At 43.0% G+C, this 16,253-nt stretch overlaps 1 protein-coding gene across 1 annotated transcript; it reads left to right on the top strand.

Moving 5' to 3' along the window:
* Positions 1-1,714: 1,714 nt before the first annotated feature.
* trmt1l (tRNA methyltransferase 1-like) lies at positions 1,715-13,984 on the top strand. The gene is made up of 16 exons (XM_056277441.1): positions 1,715-1,775; positions 2,384-2,497; positions 2,790-2,852; positions 2,993-3,106; positions 6,163-6,227; positions 6,347-6,503; positions 7,401-7,521; positions 7,695-7,774; positions 8,048-8,300; positions 9,505-9,717; positions 9,901-10,091; positions 11,033-11,111; positions 11,309-11,472; positions 12,104-12,169; positions 12,702-12,828; positions 13,295-13,984. Exons 1-16 carry the CDS (start codon positions 1,715-1,717, stop codon positions 13,482-13,484), a joined length of 2,058 nt encoding a protein of 685 aa, XP_056133416.1. The 3' UTR covers positions 13,485-13,984.
* Positions 13,985-16,253: the final 2,269 nt, after the last annotated feature.

Below are 16,253 nucleotides of genomic sequence, written 5' to 3' on the forward strand. Positions count from 1 at the left end.
GCTTAGTTTTCATATTGTGGTAAATGACGGTAGGTGCTCGAGGTTGGTAGTCCAAACCATGTTTGCTGCTGGCCCCGGCTGCATTGATTTCCGATTGAGTAAGAAGGGGGCGTGGCTAAATTCCCACCACTAGGTTTTTTTTAATCCAAGATGGCCGCGGTGTGAAATGGGCGTATTCACCGACCGGATTCAGACTGACGTTGTTACGTACATCACGTGACTTTGTTGTGGCGCTACAGAAAGCCGTAAAGGACATTAGCAAATCAAATATTACTAGCAAATATTACAAGGACCTCTCTTTTTAACTAAAATGGAAAGTATCTCAATTGACCTTTCGCAAAGTACCGCCCCAGAACGGTGCTTGTCCAATCCTACATTAGCAACGCTTTCTATGTGAGGGAGGTCCGTCAAGCTTTCAAACACATAGCAAAATGCTGAAACGGTGTGCCTATGAGATCTACAAATCGGATACAAGATATCTGAAAAGTTTGGAGGGGTGTAATTTTCTTTCCCTTCCCGAAACCCAGAATGCAAGAAGCGCAATGTCGGCAATAGATTTTACGCTGTATAGCAGACCCATGGCTAGCTTAATCCATCCAAAATCAACAAAAATACCTGTCTGCTCCAAGCTAAGCTTGCTGCTTGTTAGGTAATACAGCTAACATATTATTACTGTAAACTACTAATAAGACACGTTAGCCCCTAGCTAACGGGTCTGATCCTTTAGCCGAGCGGTTAGTGATGTCGCCTTGTGATGCAGTACATCTCGTTTCGAATCCCGCACCGGGCAAGAAAATAACCGGTTACATTGGTGGCAGCGGTGGGATCCGGAAGTGTGCAGATCCTCAGAAGTCTCTTCGGAGCGCGGGAAAAACCAAGCGCGAGGGCGCGCTTCCGGGGAGGGTGGCGACTGTAAACTACTAATAAGACACGTTAGCCCCTAGCTAACGGGTCTGACCCCTTAGCCGAGCGGTTAGTGATGTCGCCTTGTGGTGCACTCATATCGAATCCCGCACCGGGCAAGAAAATAACCGGTTACATATATATATATATATATATATATATTATTTTTTATGCAACTGTTCCCTTTTGTGTACTGTGAAGATCTCAAAGCCAAGCGGTTTGTTGTAACCGGTTATTTTCTTGCCCGGTGCGGGATTCGAAACAGGATGTATTGCACCACAAGGCGACATCACTAACCGCTCGACTAAAGGGTTAGACCTCATAATTGACCGGCCAGTGGGTCTTATTAGTAGTTTACATTGTTAAAAACTATTTTTAAAAAATCGCTCTCCGTCTCAAACTCCGTCTCTGACGTAATTTCCCAACGCGCCCATCGTGGCCCTAGGGATGTGTAGTCTTTCTCGTCAATCTTTAACGGTAAAAAAAAGCCAAATTTATCGTGTTCAGCTTAATAAATATTAGTGTTGTCGTCTGTATTCTCCCACCCCGAGCAATAGTTAACGGCCGTGAAAAAGACAGAATTAACTACAAGCACAAAAAAAAATATTTAAAAAAATTCCTCCGTCTTTTTGTCTGAAAGCCGGTATTTATTGATAAACGATTCCATCTTATTTATTTTCATTTGTTTATTTGAACGGTCGCTGGTCAAATGGCGTACATTAAATACAAACTTATTCTTAAATTTACGCATTTTTCGTAGACTAAGCGTTGCATCGTCGGCGCATTTTTTTTCCCCTGAGGTTTGTTCATAATGGCGGAGCTCAAGGAAAGAGACGCTGTTCAGCTACACCAGGAGGACGTCGATATAAACGGTAAGAAAGCGGCGAGAGTTTGTTGTTTTCACCCAGAATATGAGGCGGTAATTTCGAACATAAATATAAAATTTCACAGCGTAAGTACCGTGTGGGAAGTTGGCAATGAATTCAAGTTTACAACTACTGAAAGTAAATGTGGGCCTCACCACGGAGCTCTGCCATGGGACCTAGTAGTAAAATATACGTTTAAAAGAGGAAATGGGCTGATTGCATTAGCGTTCCTATTACCAGTTACCTGCGGGGTTGTCTGCGCAACTGCATGGGATCGCCCAGAATGTCAGTTTCACGTCGTACTTTTGTACGGGTTGTACAATTTATTCATGACACGGTCTCGTCACGGAGCTCCGCAAGAGGACCGCAGAGGCGCACAAATTTTGGCAGTACGAGGTCTGCTGTGATCGTCTTATGGTCAGTAGGTTCGCCAAAACTTGCACAATAAATAACCTTTTCATGAAAGTGTACCCACGGGACAGTTAAAATATCAGACAACGTTTTGTTGTTGTTTTCTCTCTCTCGTTGGTTATATTTAGATGATGCTGCTCAAAAGAGCCGAATAGACAGCTTGCAGACTTTTGAACATCTCAACCAGTTTGTTCATTGTGCAGAAAGAGGTGGAGAACCTGGTCAGGATGTCCCCCCGACAGATGACCATGATGTGGTAGCTGTGAAGAAGAGTGAAGATAGGGACGGTGATGCTAAACCATCCACTACAACTATCGGTATTTTGGTAAAACTTTCTTATCTTTGTTGAGTAATTGAGCCACTATCTCAGCGTGGCTTTTTGAGTGTCATAGCATTCCATCTCCATTTCGTGGCTCTTGAGGGCAATTTTGCACCAGCCTGAAAGGAAAATTACTTGACTCAGGCCAATGGGGCCAATAAAAGTTTCATCACAAATATATGTCTACTCTATGTTTACTGTGATTATTACTGTTACTTCATACATAGATAACACAGTTAGCCTGTAGAACGACTTTGGAAACTGAAAGCCAGTAACATTTATTTCCACAGAGAGACACATATCCATTCAGAGTAAACTGGAAGGCCTTGAGATGCTTGTTGACCTCAATGGTGGTAAGCAGAGCAATCCAGAAATGCCCATTGATCAAATTTAATTAAAAAATAATAATAACATGACAATTTTCATTAAAAAAGAAGAACACTCACAACATGATCCCTGTCTTTTCATGTGCTTTTGTGTGTTGATCCAACAGCCGGTCGGAAGTCATGTCCTCTGTGCCCCGAGGAGAAGTTTAAGGCCTGCTATAGCCACAAGTTGAGACGCCATCTCCAGAATCTCCACTGGAAAGTCTATGTTGAGTTTGAAGGTAGGGATACAACCTTGTGTAGCCTCCAAAACATTTCACTACTCATGCTTACCTCTCCTACCATAATGCATATTGCCTTTGACCATGAAGCTCTTTCAAAGATGAGTGAAGAAATCAGAATCGGAATACTTTATTCATCCCCGAGGGAAAATTGAGTCCTATTACAGTCACTCACGCTCTAGTAGAAATAGAAAATAAAATAAGAATAGAATATGTAAACATATGTGCACCATGCTCCAGCATATAACACCTTATCTATATTGTATTACTGCAGCATGAAACAAACAGCACAAACAAACACCCGACAGAGTAAAATAAGTTGAAGGGCTAGTCTAATGACTATTGACTCAGAGTGTCTGACACTCTGAGGGAAAAGTTGTAAAGTTTGATGGCCACAGGCAGGAATGACCTCCTGTGGCGCTCTGTAGTGCATTTCAGCAGAATGAGTCTATCACTAACACAATAATAATAATAATAATAAACTTATATAGCCCTTTTCTAACACTCAAATTTGCTTTACAATAAACGAGGTGAAACAAGACAACAGAACATAATACAGACATACAGGGGTAGATGGGAAGGGGGGCTACGAGAGGGAGAAGCAGCAGCCACACACGATGCCAGCAGTACTCTCCGACTTAAACAGATACAAAAGGGCAAGAAAAACAAAAAACAACAGCACTGTGGACATAGATTTTCTGTAGGGGTTTACTCCCATAGCCTATTCCTCTCCTGAGGTATCCACCAGGCAGTGGTACTATTTAACCCATAGCTGGGAGCTGGTTTATGGGCATCAGGGAATATCCACACACCGGTGGGTCTGCGTACCGCACGTCTAGGGGGCAGACCTCCTCTGAGTCCCTTGTAGTTCAGCCAGGGTCCAAGGTGTACCCAGTTACCGTGTGTCGCCACGAAGAGGCGCTACACAGGGTTTGCTGTTGGAGAGGCTATCTACTGGCAAGGAGAGAATTATGTGCTTGGCTCTCCTGTTTGCATTTCTGTTAGCCAGGGGTGAAGGTTGAGAGTGAGACGTGACAGGCACAGAACACTACACCAACACACTAGATGCTTCACAACAACCCAACTTCTTACACAAGAATGTCAGACACACAAAAAGTACTCCTATGTCCGACCAGCACGTCATGGAGTTGGTGGGAGACATTGTTCATGATGGCACATAACTTCAACAGCATCCTCCTCTCAGAAACCGCTGCCAGAGAGTCCAGTTCCACCCCCACAACGTCACTGGCCTTGCGGATCAGTTTATTGAGCCTGTTTGCATCCACTACCCTCAACTTGCTGCCCCAACACACAATAGCAAACAGGAGAGCACTGGCCACCACAGACTCATACCACATCCTAAGCATTGTCTGGCAGATGTTGAAGGACCTCAGCCTCCTCAAAAAGTTGAGATGCCTCTGCCCCTTCCTGCCCCCATCAGTGTTCTTGGCCCAGTCCAGTTTATTGTCTGTATAAACCCTCAGGTACTTGTAATATTCCACAGTGTCCACACTGACCCCCTGGATGGAAACAGGGGTCACTGGTGTCATGTCCCTCCTCAGTTCAACAGCCAGCTCCTTTGTGTTAGTCATGTTGAGCTGCAGATGGTTCCACTCACACCATGTAACAGTTTCCCACCACAGCCCTGTACTCGGCCTGCTCACCCTTACTGATGCATCCGACTACAGCAGAGTCATCAGAGAACTTCTGAAGATGGTGGGACTGTGTGGTAGTTGACGTCCGTGGTGTAGAGGGTGAAAAGGAAGGGAGACAGGACCGTCCCCTGTGGAGCCCCAGTGTTGCTGACCACTCAGTCTGACACACAGTGTTGAAAGCGCACATACTGAGAGAGAGTTGTTGAGCGAATTGATCGTGACCTCCTGCTAATACAAACTCACCTTGTAAAAGGAAGATTATAACAGTTAAGTTATCATATCAAATGTATAAGTAACTTCTGAAGTAAAGGAAGCTTGAAAGTTTAAAGTATGATAAAAGTTGCCTGTTGGGTCCTCATATGTTCAGTCATCACAATCCTTGAAGGATTTGAGGAACTGTTTCTGGGCACATGTCAAACACTCTGAAAATTTGAAGCCGGGGGAATCACACAAGGGACATTCAAATATAATTTTAGGGTCTTTATTCCAATAGAAAAGAATATGGATAGATAAAAGGTAAGAGTTTCACAACATCACAACATCCCACTTTAGCTCTGTGGGTGTGAGAGGGTTTTTTTGGAGGGAACAACCACTTCAATTAAATGCAGCTCGAAATACAAAAAATACTTGTATAAATACACCCAGAGTAAAATGGACTTGGATAGCCTTGATGAAGAGACATGCAAATGTTTCAAGCAGCCATTCCTAAAATTCTTTATTGCTGGAATGGAAGGCAAAATGATGGATTAAGCATTTGTTTCCAGGGACAGGAAATGAAAAGGTCTCTCATAAGCATCACCTTGGCCATAGTACATTGCCTTCAGTTAGAATAGGAATGGAAAGTAGTTGTGTAGTTCTCCAAATGGGTGAAATCAATTTGAATTGTTTCAATGGTTCTATCTGTATGGTAGGTTTTTCTGTCAGGGGAGATTAATTTCTGAAATGCTGAATATGTGAACTGTAACCAACCACATTATTAAAGAGCCAAGGAGGCCTTACTGTTACTCTACCCAGTAATAGAGTTTTAAAACTACCCTTTACAGCAAAAAAAATTCTCAGGTGAATCAGATTAATTGTAAGTCGATAATTTATATATAATTTAACTGAAGAGACATTTTTGACAATGTATGAAAATTTGATGAAGTTGCCCTTATTTTTCCAGTGTTTTCAAGAACAATTGTGCCCAGAACTATGCAAGTGAAGCCAATCCTGTCAAGTTGCATAATAACAGGGTGCTGCATTAACTCTTACAGACACAATTACTGAAGACTAACACACAAAAATACTGATTTCGGTGGTCATGTCAGTTCTCAAATTACACAACATATTTCTACATGATTTAGTGTTTGGATCTCGTAGCGTACATCCTCATGTGAAACTTCGACTTGTAACTTTCAACAGGTCAAAGAATGTGCATCTGCCACCTGCCCTGCAGACACATGAAGCCCAGCCTCAGTGCAGACCAAGTAAGACATTTGAATTACGTTTGCTAAGCCGCTAATATGCTTTTTTCCCCAAAAAACATTGTTTCAAATAATTTAAATTAAATTGTCTGCACCACTGCTTGTATATCGATCCTTTCTAGACACCAGGGAGGCATGTGGCTCACTACCACTGTGTGGTGTGTTCTGTCACCATTGCCCGTAAAACAGATATGGTGAGCCACCTGAAACGCCACATCAACAAGGGAGAGACAGAGGCTAGCTACTCAGGGAGCTCGGATGTGCCTTTCGAGGAGCCAGGTAAATAAATAATCTTATCATGACTATACCTGGAGTCTTCCAGTGGTTGTGTAAACCAGTGTCAATGTCTGAGCAAGTTTGGGGTTGTGATTCACTGAATTAGACTCAGGCTATGATGCTGTGTCGTGTTGACCATCACTTCTGGCTAAGAGTCTTAAAGCAGCTATGTAGAATTTCAGTAAGAGCACTGACCTCTGTCATTCTCCAAAGGTTTCAAAGTGAATAACAACTGAAAAGCAAAACAGACAAGGGTATCTGGGTTTCTGCTACCTTTCATTTTGATAACCTGTAGAATAGAAAGGTTGCACATTTGCTGACATCTGCAGTTTTTGAACACTGTCAGTAGATAGTATCTGTTTGCACATGCAACAACAGCAAAACATGCGAGTCAAAACTGAAATGACAAGGTGCGTCCGGGTGGCGTGGCGGTCTATTCCGTTGCCTACCGACACGGAGATCCTGGTTCGAATCCCTGTGTTACCTTCGGCTTGGTCGGGTGTCCCTACAGACACAATTGGCCATATCCGCGGCTGGGAAACTGGATGTGGGTATGTGTCCTGGCACTCCTCTGGTCGGTCAGGGCGCCTGTTCAGGGGGGAGGGGAAACTGGGGGGAATAGCGTGAGCCTCCCATGCACTACGTCCCCCTGGCGAAACTCCTCATAGTCAGGTGAAAAGAAGCAGCTGGCGACTCCACATATATCGGAGGAGGCATGTGGTAGTCTGCAGCCCTCCCCGGATCGGCAGAAAGGGTGGAGCAGCAACCAGGAAAGCTCTGAAAATAGGGTAATTGGCCAAGTACAACTGGAGAGAAAAAGGGGGGAAAAACTGAAATGACAAATGACCGTCTCTCCCTTTTTGTGTTCCTGTTTCTATAATTTGCACATCCAATGGCCAGCTCCCTCTGGCCAGGCTTATGAAATCATGAAGGAGCTTGGGACCAATGTCCAGCTCCTCCCCAACCACACCACCCCACAGAAGAGTGACACTTATTTCAACCGTAAGATGAAGACCAACAGGTCAGTGGACTGGTTTTGGTTTGCCTGAGATTGTTCAACAAAACATTACTTGTAAGAAGAACCTGATAGCATATCAGATGGAAAAAAGGTTATTGTCCATCCATCCTGCATTAGAAATGCATTATAATGGCGAGTTTAGAAGGAACACATTAATGAATGTGTATATCTTTCAGGCAGCTAGTGTTTTGTTCGTTGGCTGTACTGGCAGAGGAGAGAAACCCTTTGGAGTGTCTGGATGCTTTTGGGGCCACAGGTGAGAAATTAAACTACTTACTTGTTATGCTTTATGCTTTTAAAAGACAGTATTAACTATTTTTAGATATTTTCAAATATATGACAAACATTTTACTGGACATAATTATCTGAATAGCCTCACACTCTCAAATTTAAATTTAAATTTTGCTTTGACATAAGAATGGATGTGGTTATTGTGGGTGCATGAGCAATCTACAGAGAAGTCCCAGACAATCACACTAGTACATCAAATAGCAACTTGTTTCTACCACCCCTGTGCTTCTGCTCACAGGTATTATGGGCCTACAATGGGCTAAGCACCTTCGTAATGCAGTCAAGGTGACCATAACAGACATCAACGAGACATGCGTCAAAATGATTAAAGAGAACTGTCAGCTCAATCACATCCGGATAGACGGAGGCTCTCGGACTACCTGGGCTGCTGATGGGACAAGCAGCGAAGTAGAGGTACTTCCCATCGCCACAGTAGAAGTCGCCAAGATGGATGCCAATGTCATCATGCATCTGCGGTCCTTTGACTACATGTAAGCATGGGTGTAGGACACAGCGCTATGAGCAGGGATGGGGAGTGGTTTCATCTCTTTTGAAATAATGGTGATATTTCTCCATCAGGCCCAGGGATACAGGTTTAGCTACCATAGGAGGTCAACGTTTAAATTCATGGGCTGAGTGCAGTAATGAATTTTAGTCTAGTAGGTGCACAGAGTGATTTCAGTCCTCTTAATGGGATTTTTTTAATCTATTTTTTTTTATCTTAGGTCATGTTTATAACATATCATATTGCATTACTTAGCGTGGCATGTCAAATCTTTTTGTAATACACGTGTGAATAAGTTAATCATTGTAAATCACATATCGGTGGCCTTACGCATACGAAATAGGCAGAGATTGTACAGAAAACGGCTTGTGTTCTGTCATAACAGGTGTCTGAAATTCAGATTGGACCAGAAATGTAAAGCGCTTTGAGTGGCTGTTGCAGCGAGAAAAGCGCTGTATAAAATGCAACTTTATTGATTGATTGATGGTAACTTTGATTTCCACAGTGTCTACCAGTTAGAGCCAAACTCTTGGATTAAAGTGTGGTGACATTTATTTTACTTACTTTACGATCAAAAGTTATTGTATTAAGCTGAAATCTGCTTTTGTGTCCCAGGCTCCTTTCTTTATCAACTGCCCTGAAAATGTAAAGGAGTGAATATGTGAAGTAAAAGAAATTCATTGGGGAATCCAGGTGGGGTAGCGGTGGGGTTGTCTACCAATACGGGGATCACCGGTTCGAATCTCCGTGTTGCCTCCAGCTTGGTCGGGCGTCCCTACAGACACAATTGGCCGTGTCTGCGGGTGGGAAGCTGGATGTGGGTATGTGTCCTGGTCGCTGCCCTGGTGCCTCCTCTGGTTGGCCGGGGCGCCTGTTCCGGGGGGGGGGGACTGGGGGGAATAGCGTGGTCCTCCCACGTGCTACATCCCCCTGGTGAAACTCCTCACTGTCAGGTGAAAAGAAGTGGCTGGCGACTCCACATGTATCGGAGGAGGCATGTGGAAGTCTGCAGCCCTCCCTGGCTTGGCAGAGGCGGTGGAGTGCGACCGGGACGGATTGGAAGAGTGGGGTAATTGGCTGGATACAATTGAGGCGAAAAAAGGGGGAAAATCCCCCCCAAAAAAGAAAGAAATTCATTGAAATTTTTTTTGATTAATACAATGAGTTACTTTATTTTTTGGATCCCTCAGTCACTTGGACCCTTTTGGCACAACAGTGAACTACCTGGACGCTGCCTTCCGCAATGTGCGGAATCTGGGCATTATCTCAGTGACATCCACTGACACGGGCTCACTGTACGCCAAGTCACTCAACGCCACTGTGCGTCACTATGGCTGTCACATTGTCCGCACAGAATACTATAAAGAGTTGGCAGCCCGCATGGTGGTGGCCACTGTATCCAGGTAGGTCATCCATTTTTTGTCTCTTTGCATGTCTTTTTCTTTTCTTTCCCACTGTTATAACCGGCATGAATGATTTGATGAATGATGAATTTTCTTTGAAGCTAGGTGGCGTAACAGAATTGTCATCATTTTGCGCATAACACAAGGTAATAATGTCTCTGTGTATATTCTTTCATTTTTCAGAGCAGCGGCACGCTGTAACAAAGGTATCGAGGTATTGCTGACAGTAGCTGTGGAACATTTTCTCTTGGTGGTGGTTAGGGTCCTCAGAGGTCCTACCCAGGCAGATGAATCAGCTAAGAAGCTCCGGCAGCTTATCCACTGTCAGTGGTGTGAGGAGAGGGTCTTCCTCAAACAAGGCAGCATGGTAGAAGGTGAGTAAGTAGTTGTATCTGCTGTGGAAATCCCTCCCCATATCCCCTTATTGTGGTGTGTCAGACTTGCAAGAAGTGGGGTTTCTATAACAACTACATCAGTATTATAGTGTAATATGACCTTGTGGTTGATATACTGGACATTAATGATGGCAAGCTAAACTTTTAGCCCAGTGAGTTTTTTTTTTTTTTTATCATTCATGTCCCCGGCCTGTTTGTCTGAGGATTGTACTTCATTTCTGCTCTGTAGAGCAATAGATTGATGATGATGATGATGATGATGACTTATTTCAAACATATAAATAAGCAGGATATAACATACAGATAAGCCATTAGCAATAATCTGAAGTGATCAACAAAATCCACATATGAAACTCAGCGAACAAACCTCTGTATGCATCAGATTATTTGTTACATGTTGGAAAAGGAGAAGGAGGAAATAAACACTTGTTTTTTTCCTACCCCTTCTCACCTACTCTTAAGTTAATTCACCTACTATACATTTCAAACTCGCTCCCCACTGGACAGTATAATTCAAATTCAATGCAAGTTGTGCTGCACAATACAAACTCAACTACTGAACAATAAGAGAAAAAAAACCACATCAAAAACACATGAGAGAAAGAAAAAAAGGAAAACATCGTAATATCATGTACCAAGAATTTTGAAGATTGAATAGATAGTCAAACATTTTTGAGTAGAATAATAAGAATAAAAATTTCGGGAAAAAGGAATACATATCTCTTCCTCTTTCAGTGAGTTGCTGTCCTTTCCAATGAAATGCTGCCATGGATTTCAGCAGTATGTCATAAGGCGAACCACTTCTAAATAATGTTTTTCTCTTAACTCTGGCAGCAGACTATTAGCTGGCAGTAGAATATTTTGTGACTGATAAATAAATAGTATTTTAATCTGTGGACTTTTGACACTTATGTCTCCAGACAATCTCTATAACCAGCTCCCCTGTAACTGTCATGGAAGTATGCCTGGGAAAACTGCTGTGGAGCTGGGACCATTATGGTAAAGTAACTCCGCTGCCACTCAAACATGCCATTGTATCAGCATTGTTAACACCCACTGAACTTTGCTGGTAATACTCTGCTCAACTTTAAAGTGAAGTTAAATATCCACCACTCTTCCATCATGGAATTTGACAACATTTGAAATAATGGGTCATATCTAGACCCTCTCACCTATTGATTTTTATGCATCCCCAGGTCAGGCCCATTGTTCAACACTGGGTTTCTAAGAAGGATGCTGTGTGCAGCAGTACACCACAGTATGGATGACATCCAGACACTGGTCAAAACTCTCATCTTAGAGTCTGAGTGTACCACCTTCAAGTCTTCTGTTCACGGGCCCACCGCTTTCACCAACCAAGGTAAGGCTCGGATGGTCTGAGTGTGGTGTTATTGGATGGGTGGGTGTATGTGCGTGCATCTGTGCTTTTTTTCCTTGGTTGACATCCAGGAATATTGAGACCAAACGTGTTTAAAGAGTATCATGACCCCCAGTGTAAGCTTTGCTCCCCCTGTGCACGCATTTCTCATCTTTGAGAAATACTCATAAATCTAACATTTTCAGATAAAAAAGCGGGAGTGTTTGGTTGGGATCAGACCAAACCCCATCAGTTACATCGTCCACACTGATCAGATTGTCTGTCTGAGTAGTTGTTTTTTCTTCTTTCTTTTTTTAGCTTGTGTGTTTTATCTGTGGCCAGAAGTACTTGGACATTTAAGCATTCCAGACTGCAGGTCTACGGCGGAGTTCAGCCAGCATGGGTGCAATGTTGGCAGATTTTTTTTCTGGAAACTTATTTGCAAAGAAATCTTAATATTTCATTCAGGACTGATGTCTTTTGTTGGAATGAAGTCAAATATCTCAGTTTTTCCACTCAAAAAAAAAAGTGTGCAATTACTTTTAATTCAAGTCTGTCAACTCAAAATACTCAAAGAACAGAAAGATACCCAAACAAGAAATACCTCTGACTGTTTTTTTCTTTTTCCCTGCAGTGGAGTGTGGTGTGGTCATCAAGACTTTACAGAAGGGTGAGGAGTCAGGCACAGCCAACCAGTCCGGTGCGTCACTTGCTTGGCATTTTGTAAATATACTCGATCTGGTACTGTGTAGCTGTAGTGTGATATAGTAAATGATATTTGTGTCAGGTTTACTCTATGTCAGTGTTTCCCAACGCAGTCCTCAAGGAACCCCTATCCTGCAGATTTTCTTTGCAACCCTGAAGAGGTACCTGTTTGTAGTTATCTAACTAATCAGCAATGAATTATGTCAGATGTGCACACCTTGCATAATTAAGTGCTGTGAGGTGATTGGTTGAGTAAGTACAAGCAGGGCTACCTATGCAGGGTTACAATGAAAATCTGCAGGATAGGGGGTCCTTGAGAACTGGGTTGGGAAACGCTGCTCTATGTAGCCTCTCTTAAACAATGGGTCTTCTGTTGTCCTGTAGAGGGCAGGTTAGCCCTAATCCCAAATGGTTTCCTTCAACAGCATAATTTCAAAGGAAAATGCCTTGGAGGAGAAACTTTGACATAGCCATAATCCAAAGCAAAGGTCTGAGTCTTTTTTTCTTTCTTCTTTTTTTGATTGCAGGAAAGAGGAAATCAGGTGAGGATTCAGGAAATATGGTGAAGAAACTGAAGTCTGATGCAGCTCTGGAACACCCAGCCTTCTACTACAGTATCCACCGCCACAGCATCAGAGGCATGAACATGCCCAAGTGAGTGACACTGATACACCTCTGCTCTGACTGCACTGCGAAGTCTGTGGGTTGTGTTGTTAAGAACCAAGGCATATGAAGTATGGACCAGGATTCATATTTTTCATGGGTCCGTTGTTGGGGTTTCTGAGATGACAAGGGCAGCAACATGCTTTAACGAGCATTTTGAGACAACCCTTGGCATTTGGTTTTGGGCTGGAAAAGTTCAAGAAATCTTGTCATAATAGTGTTCTACTAATTCTGTAGTTTGTATTTAATACGAACATTGACTCAGATTCTGTGTTATGTGATCTTTCATATTTTGCAATATAAACTCAATGATTATGAAAGTGGTTTTTATTTTTATATCTACTGCATGTCCAAGCCCACACCACAAAGCACGCTATCAAAAATCCAAGTGGTGTCCTAAACTTTATGTTCTGTGACACTTGTTGAGCTCCTTGAATCTCTCCCCCCCCCCTTGCAGGTTGAACAAATTTCTGCAGTACCTGACAGAGGCTGGGTTCAGGGTGGGCCGGACCCACTTTGACCCCACGGGGGTTCGGACGGATGCCACACTGGAGCAGTTTAAATCTGTCCTCACTAAGTACAGCGTGCCCACCTATACAAACACCACCACCACCCAGACCAGCGTGGGCAATGAAAAGACATCATGAGACACTTAAGTGATCCATTCTGATGGCTTTGGGGTCAATTCATTCAAAATGCTTTCAGTTCACTCTATTCGAAATTCAAACACTGAATACCTTCTCTAATCTACTCTCTAAATACCCAGTTACTTCGAAAACAGAGAGTGATTTCCATGCCATTAACCCTTGCAATGTTTGATTTTACGTTTTGAATTAACTCCAACCCTGTTGAAGTCCAAGGTGTCTTTTTTTTTTTCTTCTTGGAACCCAAATGGAGTTCTGACTGCACTGATACCAAATTTGATACCGACTTGTTTACTAATTAGAGTTGCTTTTTAAAGAGAGTTATATTTAAACCCAATTAAGCTGAGCCTGCTACAAAGATGAGTATTTTTTTCCATCACTGGTCTATTTATTCTTTTTATGTCAGTTTCTTTTAGATTATTGATATATGATAGAGTTTATCTGCTTTGTTGGTTCATGTTCTTTTGTCATACTCCTGTCTAACATAATAGTAATAAAAGCTTCGCGAAACCTGTATTCCTTATTTCTCAAGAATGTTATTCATACATCCCCCTTGCTTTCCATAGTATTCCATTCATTTGTCTTGAAGGAATTAGGAACATGTATGAACATGTTTTAAGCATTCTGAAGTCTGACATGGAAACCCTGCTACTCCTGACCATGTGGAGCATCATTCATTCATCTTAATAATTAGGGACCAAGCACTGAAGGTATGTAGGAACCTGTTGTTAATTTTCTTCTTATTCTTAATGTTGTTGTTGTTGTTTTGTTTTCTGCCAAGGAAGTCGATTGTAAAACCTGGCACATTGATAGAGGGTAATTCAAGGCATCCAGGTACCAAATTTGGCATCAATACAACAATCCCTCTTGTGGCACCAGCTGTCCTACGTTGACTTTTTGAAAATTCCCATTTTGACCTCAAACTCTTGAACCATTCGACCTAGAGTCAAAATATTTTTTCCCACTGAATTCCTTGTCAAGAAAAGACTAGCCGAGACTAGTCTAACGGATATAATGGTGTCAATATTTGGTGTTTTTTTTTTAGTTTCTGCCATTATGAAATTGGTGAGAAATTTTGGATCTACAACCGTCAACAAACTTCACAGACAACATGTTTGGAGAAACCAGAAAAAAAAGTCAGCACTTTTTAAAAATTCTCCAAATCTGTGACAATTTAGGGTGAAGACACGACAGGAGGTGAGATGCAACCCTTGAACTCTCCAAGCTATAGGGATGCAGCTTGATCTACAGTTTGCTGCCATGCCAAGAGAATTTGATGGTGCTCTATAGCGCCACATGTTGTTCATATGTTCACTTTTCAAATGACCGTATTTTCTAAAGTTTCCCACAAAAATGGCATCTTTTTGCAACTCATCAAATACAACTTTCGCATTGTCACCCTTGACATTATGCAACTGGAAATCCTGAAAGCGTGGTCTAACTTGGATGAAACTTAACATGCATGTGTTTCACTACGTTCATACATGAAAAGTATTGTGTTCATGCACCTCTTCTCACATGTCACTATTGGTGAAGACGTACAAACTTGGACATGACAGCTAATTCCTGTAAATACCTTGATATTATCAACTTATAACAATCAATATAATTGTAAAAATAGAGTCTATGGCTTATCCAATATTTTAGCAGACAAGCCAAATCAGCCACATGGTGCTCTAAAGGGCCTGGCCCCTCATATGCTGCTTGCAGCTATAGGCTGTTTTCATAGGCGGAAATCCCGGGGGGGATGGGGGGGGACACAACCCCCCCCATCCTTGGAAAAATATATATCTCCCCCCCCCCCCAATATTTCGCCCCTGGTTACAGCACTACTTTTGGTGTCCCCCTCAGGAATTGCGCTTGAGAAAATTTCATGTAATTGTCCCCTCCAAGGTTGATATCAGATTTTCGCCCCTGGCTGTTTTATAAGATTTTTCAAGGGTTCTCTTAGTTTTTAAGCCTCAGAGATGGCAAAGAAATTAAAGGGACAGTTCACTCCAAAATCAAAAGTACACTACTTACCTGTAGTGCTATTTATCCATCTAGATCATTTTGGTGTGAGCTGCCGTTTCAAGGGCTCAGAACTGCCCTGCCCGTGGCCAGACATGCCGTAGCTGCGGTAAGCACAATCACTTTGCCAACGTCTGTCGATCGTCCCCGGATGGGTCAGAGGGCCACACCCCCCAGTCTTCAACCGCCGTCATTCACAAGGTGAGCTCTGGGCCAGTGTCATTCAAATCATGCAGTCAACATTAATGATGTGTGCATCCCCCTGCTGTTGGACACCGGTGCAGGTGTGTCTCTCCTGAATGTTGATACCTACAGTCAATTTTTCTGTTCACTGCCACTGTCCGCACCCTCAGCTGTCCTCTGTGGGTATGGTGACTCCAAAATCGATCTGGTTGGCTCTCTCCAAGTGACTTTCCGCTATGGAACCAAGCTGGTGCCCAATGCAGTTTTTCATGTGGCACGCCATGGGGCCAACCTGATGGGCCTGGACCTGTTCTCCCTCTTAGACACAAGGGGGCAGCAATCCTGACTGTTGCCACACCTTGGCAGAAGTGGCCATCGCTGTTTATGGGGCTGGGCTGCCTCTCCGCCTTCGCCCATCAACCTCTCCTCAACCCTGCTGTGAAATCTGTCATCCAACCACTGCGCCGCATCCCGTTGGCTCTCCGTGATGGGGTCTCCGCCGAGCTGCAACAACTGCTGGAAGCTGGTATAATTGAACCAGTGGACGCGTCACCTTGGGTCTCAAACCTCGTGGTGGCT

Source organism: Lampris incognitus, chromosome 3 (genome assembly GCF_029633865.1).
Source record: "Lampris incognitus isolate fLamInc1 chromosome 3, fLamInc1.hap2, whole genome shotgun sequence".
NCBI lineage: Eukaryota > Metazoa > Chordata > Actinopteri > Lampriformes > Lampridae > Lampris > Lampris incognitus.

What these genes read in the sequence shown, in the direction of transcription:
- trmt1l (XM_056277441.1), top strand. Translation starts at nt 1,715, where the DNA reads ATGGCGGAGCTCAAGGAAAGAGACGCTGTTCAGCTACACCAGGAGGAC. An exon ending in ACCATCCACTACAACTATCG is followed by an intron (nt 2,498 to 2,789) that starts GTATTTTGGTAA and finishes TTATTTCCACAG; the next exon opens with AGAGACACATATCCATTCAG. An exon ending in ACAAGGCAGCATGGTAGAAG is followed by an intron (nt 10,092 to 11,032) that starts GTGAGTAAGTAG and finishes TTATGTCTCCAG; the next exon opens with ACAATCTCTATAACCAGCTC.